Source organism: Chenopodium album, chromosome 19 (assembly GCF_948465745.1).
Source record: "Chenopodium album chromosome 19, dcCheAlbu1.1, whole genome shotgun sequence".
NCBI lineage: Eukaryota > Viridiplantae > Streptophyta > Magnoliopsida > Caryophyllales > Amaranthaceae > Chenopodium > Chenopodium album.
Genome location: NC_137852.1, coordinates 39580418 through 39587250, shown reverse-complemented (window position 1 = coordinate 39587250; position 6833 = coordinate 39580418). Strand labels below are relative to the sequence as shown.

The window sequence follows — 6833 nt, the reverse complement described above, 5'->3', positions numbered from 1 at the left end:
TAAGACTCGTGTGATTAATTGATTGATATATTTTCATTGCCTAGATTCGTATGCTTAATAGATTGAGGTATTTTCATTAACTAGTGAATATATACGGAATGCTCGTACAACTTATTAATCTATAAAATTGGAATATTATATTGCAAATCAAGAATGCAATGAATTTTGATTTTTTTTTTTTTTTTTTTTTTTTTTTTTTTTTGTAAAGGATATCTTCAAGAGTATATATGGAATCTGTAAAAGTTTAGATACTTCAACTTCAATTTAAGAATTGAATGATTATAGATGAAACTTTGTTGTATAAGGATAACTTATTATCCTATAAGGTTTCATATTCTTTCCACATTATCTTCGTGCATTTAAAATTTTTCACCTTACCAATGCAAAGTCTAAAAAAAGTACATCTAAAAATTTGTTGCATTGCTTTTATTAATTTCAAACTTTTCATGAGTGTATATGTCAATCCGTCAAGAATATGAAGAAATTTTTTATGTTGTTTTAGTAATTCGTAGATGAATGATTGATAGACCTTTCATATTAACTAGCCCTATACAAAGCCCCATTTTGAACCATTAAAGAAAAAACTTATGCTCTTACAAGTGAGAAAATTCTTCAATATAGATGGTTCAAAAGACTCTCATAACTATTTTTTTTTTTTTTTGACAATAGACTCTCATAACTAAATATATACAAACTACTTCCTTATTTCTTTATACATGCAATATTTTTGACTTAAACACCATTCAACTACAATACTTTGACGAGTTATAATCAACGAAAAATGTGGTCAAGTGAAATTTTATTAGATTTGTCTCAATTTATAAACTTTTAAATATACGGAGTAATTTTTAGGTGTTGAGAATTAAATATATTAATAGTGAACAAATACATTGACAAGCGTGAAATGAAAATTATTGCTATGTTTTGCACACAAGTGGAAAAAATAAAGATTTAAACTATATTCCAATCAAAGCTAGTTAAAATAAACATCTTTCATTCAAAGAAATTAAGTTGTTTTTAACTTTTTTCTTTTCCATTAATCAATTAGCCACCAACCCCTCAATCAAGTAAACAAAGTAGTACCCCTTGCCTCAAATCTTAGCTCTAAATAACTAACAAAACTTATACTTTTAGTCGCCTTCCAACCAATCTTCCAATGTAAGATAATTTTCCATGCGCATGTAAACAATATAGTTGTATGTCAATGGGTGATTCACCTTTGCATGCAGCTCTTTATCAAAATTAGTCATCAAATTTATTTGAAGCAGCCAACTAGAGTTAGGGTTGTTCACATTTATTGAACTGAGCTGAACTATATAGATTGGAGCTGAGCTAAGTTGAACTCAGCTGAAATGAATATTTTATAAGAGAAGCAAATTAAGAGCTGAACTGAACTAAACTAAACTGAGAAATAAACTGAAATTAAGCTGAAGTGAACAGGCCCTTAATTCAAGTGGTAAGCAACTTGATGCCGCATAAGACTATTTTGACCATTGACTCAATTGGTAAGCAATTTCATATAAAAAAATTGTTGTGAATACTAGGGTGGAGATTAGCGGATATCCACATACCCGCTGTGGGCACTGTCCAACAAAGTCGTTGCCATACCCGCTCCAACATAAACGAACGCAAGGCAAAATAAGCAAACAAATGAAACAATGCCTGCTTGGCATCCCTAAACCATAGTTGCTAGTTCATCTAACTTTTATACCTTAGTCAACCAAGTCTTCTTCAAATCAACGCAAGTAAAAGAACATTGTACATGGATATACTATGTTTGTGTACACTTTTTCGCAACCTATCTAAGACGAGTGGAAATCTGATGAAATCTTCTTCAAACTCATTCTCACATAAGCAGAGTTGCACAACAAATCCTTGGAACCCTTGTTTTTTAAACCCAACTTGCCATTAATGGAAGAATCCATTGAACTTTAGTAGGGAATCAACTGTTTTGACGGCAGTGATCGAAATCCTTGCCCATAGAATTGGATACCCAAATTTAGTAGTGGAGCTTTTTTTTTAAAAAGTTAACTTGGTACATTATGCTTCAAAAGTTCAATGAAGATTGAAAAAAAATAAGAAAGTATAGAAAGCTCGACAATTACTAGGCCCGTTCTTTTGGACTAAATGCATTCTAATTGAACTGGACTACAAAAAAGTGAGGAAACCAACTAAATTGAGCTGAAAAACAGAATAATAAGTCCAAAAGAACAGAGCCTTCGACCAACAGATGTACCTGAAAGTGTTATATTCCCATAAATTGTGAGAAACAAAGGTCTGCGTATAAGCGTATACATTGGATGGATTCAGGTTTCCAACAAGTCTAAATTTAGTCCATACTTTGGAATATTGGCAATTGTGGCTAATTAGCATAAGTTACATTGTAACCACTCAACTAATACCCATTTTAAATACACAGTTGTCTTGAAAATTATTAATGAACTATAAAGCTGATATACATACAGGATACAAGGAAAAGAAAACAACAAATGAAAAAAAAGATGAAATTTTACCAAAGACTTACAACAAGTGACGGAGGATGAAGTGGGTCATGACTGATGCTCAACTTCAAACCAGAAAAGGACAGAAGTACGACCATAAATGACTCGTACACTCTGCAACACAAGAGTGCCACTGGTCAAAACAGCCTTGGCACCACCTTCAATCCTAGTACGAGAAACAGTAACACCATCTCCGCGGGAGTTTGAAGAAAGAGATGGTAACTTCTTTGGCCCCGTGGCTGTGCTCACTATTGGGCATGAAAGATAATCCAGAGGATCGGTTTCACATTGGAGGAGACAACTGTCTATAATCAACCTCCCACTCCTATGAAGCAAGCAGCAGCCGAGCTCAGCCTTCACTGTCAAGTTTGTAATTTTGCAGGTGGAAAGGAGCTCCAGAGCACTGTTTAACAAAAAGAAACAATGCACAGACGATACTGTCATTTGCATCCAAAAAGAATATAGGGTCACTACCCATAAGCCCAAATGCCCAACCAATCAAGCCTAAAATAAAAAAATTTCCGATCACTTAATCTCTCTAGCATGAAGGTTTATCTCAATTGTCTGGCTGGCACCAATGAGTGGGAAAATGAGAAAATATCTCAATCAGATTGGTGAAAGGCTTCAACCCCACAGGTTTAGTAGCAATGCTTGTACTTAAAATGCTCAAGTTTGGCAGAGATTCATCATTTAGAAAGGCCCATTCAATAAAGCCCAACAGTAGAAGGCACAGCAAAGAAATTTTGCGAACCTGTCAGTGCCCCGGGAACAAAGAAGAGTGGTTTCTTCAGGAAGCTCACCTCCACCAATCTGAGCAAAAATAATCAAATTAGAATATTGAAAAGGCAACAATAATGCGCACAAAATTATGAGATAGCAAGGATACACCTGACCTATTCCTCAACTGAGAAAAGCATGCTTTAAAGACATGTTTAATTTGCTGTATTACTTAAATAAGATACAAATGGATGTGAAGTGGTGAAAAGACCAAAAACAAAAGATCAATCTATTGCACCATTACCATCTAAATCTAAAATTATGTGCTGCACAAACACTACTTAGAGCACGTATTTTGGGGTTCTACAAGTAATTCTTCAAGTAGTACTTAGAGAAAAGAACTCAAGAGCCAACTCTACCACAACAGTGGGGCTCATGAGTAAGCCCTAAGGTGGGTCTCCACGAAGAGTCACTTCAGAATGGCTAAAGTCATCAAAAAAAATCGGAGAGCTGCTTCTATCCCTTCATTAAATGACATGAGTCCATGGTTCTTTGAATTTTGTTGGTCTACACTTAGGTGTATCCACATAAAGACACACTTACCATTGCTGGGGTTTTTTTGGGTAGAGATCTTGAGAGTGTCTTGAAGCGAGAGAGTGGAGATCTAGTTCTACCAATGTACCTGCTCTAAGTGCACAGTTGTGCACGCATAAAAGTGTAATTTACCCGTCCATATGATTCTCAGGTAATTTTGAGAAACATTCAGATTCTCCTAGGACTTGCTCTAAGTCATTGAGATTTTTTTTTCCTATATGGTCTAACATTATTGATTTACCCCACAGGCCCACAACTAATAAAAGAACCCACCTCCTAAGGAATGCTAGCGAGTTTAATCATATACGATTATACGAGTCTTTGACCAACAATACTCAACAAAAAAATAAGACGATACTTGAGGCTATTAAGCAAAGTGTGCCTGATTAGATATACTTTTTCAATAATCACTTTTACATAGGCCAATATCAAAAAGAAAAAACCAGATAAATAATCAGTGGTAACATAAAAGAAAGAAAATGTGCATGTGGACAAGTATACCAACATCCAACCTGTACTAAAAGGAAGAGATAAAAGGTGAGGGATTGAAGCAAACTAAATTATACATCTACACTGACACTGACACTGACACTGACACCGAACTCCCTATGCATATGCATATGGCTATACAGAGGGACACTCACACAGTCACACCAAGTTGGACACAAAGCACAAATAAGAATCATCAAAACATTTGAAAAGGGCAGAGGCTCTGGCCTCTGGGGGTGTGGAAAAACTGTTACAAGAGCTCAATGGTTTCTCTTAATAAGTAAAACAACAGTAAATATGAAATGAAGAATATAATTTGGAGAGATTATTAATATTACCAGGCAGAGAGGCTTCTTGATCTGAATGTTAGAGGTAAAATGGACCCCTCCAGCAGCAATCAAGATGGTATCACCAGGCCTAAAAGACAAGAAGCCTGTGAGATTAATTGATTTGTATTAAGAACATATGACAGCCACTCGGGCAATTTATTTTGTACTCACTTTGCAGCGGATACCGCAGCATCAATACAAGAGAATACACCAGGTTCTGAAAAATCCTTAATAGTTCGGTCAACTCTCAACCATAGGCGTGGGTGGCATGCCAAGAATCGCCATCTGTGGCAAACGAGGGCGGTGTTATAACGATCTGCAAACTCAAAAGTAATAAGTGACAAAAGCTGATACCCACAATAATACGCTGAAGCAAACTAATAAGACAATAAGTCCATACACCATCAACACAAAACCTCATCCACCTGAACTATAGCACTACCAATAAAGATAATTAACTACTATATGATTTATAAAGTCCTATACAATCTAAACAAAAAATGTTCAGCAAATTAAAGGGAAAAGACGAATAAGAGGAAAGACAAGCAAATATCAAGCACTTCTTTCACAGCCATAAGCCAAAACAACCCCCTAAGTCCCAAATTTGAATGTAAAAGCGAGCAAACATATCAGGCACGGCTTCCAGAACCTATTGGCCCCATCATTTCTATAGTATTACTTCTTCGATAGACTAAATCAATGACAAGAATTCATGGAGGAAACTCTTGAAGCAGACCAATACAATGACAGAAGTCAGTGCCACGAAATCCATTCAACTTAACAAAAACTGATAGATGTATATCCCATCACATTCAAATTTCAGCTCAATCAATGTTTAAAGGCAGCAATAACCCCCACAAAGGCAAGCATTTTGTTTCTCATACTATTTTTAAAAGTCTCAAGATGCCACCTTTCAATTCGTAGCGTAAACAATTCATCCAGAAATTAATCATTTCACAACAATTTGACAAACCCTAAACCAGCAAAAGAATCCAGTAAAACCCAATTACCAAAATCAAAACTTTCAACCTTCTATAACCTCAATTTCACAATTAAGCTCAATTAAACAATCAAATTCCACAAAATACGATATGGGTCTACCTCCAATCAGAATAAAATGATCCAAAATCACATCAAGAGGGTAAACAACCACCAAATTGAACAACAAATTAGGGTTTCAAAATCAAATTGAAAATTGCAAATTGGGGAAAATGAAAATAGGGTAAAGTAACAAACCAGGAAGAGGAGAGAGAAAGCTGAAAATGTGCATGAGGCAATTATCATCCAAAGAGTTGATTAGGGAATCTGAGGTAGTGGATAAATGCTTCGAAAGCCGCCTCCATTTGTTCTTACTCCTCTGTTTTCCCCCAAATTTAGATATAGAATTAGCTTCAGAAGCAGGGTTTGCTTGCTCCTGATCAGCTATAGACGCCATAGAAATCAATTTTCATGAAAAAAAAAAAAATTCTGGGATTTTTTGGGTGCTGCAATTCTGGGGGTTGAAGAAACGTTGATTTGCAGAATTTTGTGCACCTCAAACCGACGACATCAACGATAAATTAAAAAGTTTGCGTGTATATACTCTTTTCATTCAAGCCCCGGTCCACTAATGTCTAATCAGTAAACAGTAATCAGTAATCAGTAATCACTTATCATAGACTCATACAGAGTGAGGGGTAACAAGTGATTTAGGCTCTGTTTTAATTTAATGAATTGAGCTGAGCTGAATTGAATTGAACTAAACCGATTGGAGCTAAACTGAACTGAATTGAACTGAACTGAACTGAAATAAATAGTTTATATGAGAGAAGGAAATTAAGAGCTGGACTGATTAGAGCTGAACTGACTGAACTGAAGTCGATTCTCATCTTTGTTGTTGTTGCTCTCTAAACACCATTTATATATATGTATGTATACATATATGTTTTTGGAGGAAATTGACCAAACCTTGACCCAATTATATGGAATTTTTTAAATTTGTGGGATAGATATTTATAGAAGTAAAAATAAGTTAAGTTTAGTAAAATAAGTTCAATTTAGTAAGAATAAGTTTTGCAAAAATAATAATACTTTAGTAAAAAGAAATCTCAATTTTGGCAAATATAATTTCATTTCAACATAAAAAGGGTGAAGAGGATAAGGTTGGAGTAAGGGTCTATTCTCTTCAGATTATTTTCAGTTCAGTTCAGTTCTTAATTTCCTT

General features: G+C 34.9%; 1 protein-coding gene across 1 annotated transcript; it reads right to left on the bottom strand.

Annotated features, from left to right (window-relative positions):
• Window positions 1–2347: 2347 nt before the first annotated feature.
• LOC145595527 (F-box protein SKIP5-like) lies at window positions 2348–6158 on the bottom strand. The gene is made up of 5 exons (XM_081651943.1): window positions 5867–6158; window positions 4802–4946; window positions 4640–4718; window positions 3253–3311; window positions 2348–2904 (listed from the first exon to the last, which is right to left on the bottom strand). Exons 1-5 carry the CDS (start codon window positions 6063–6065, stop codon window positions 2550–2552), a joined length of 837 nt encoding a protein of 278 aa, XP_081508069.1. The 5' UTR covers window positions 6066–6158; the 3' UTR covers window positions 2348–2549.
• Between the last annotated feature and the right edge of the window lie 675 nt (window positions 6159–6833).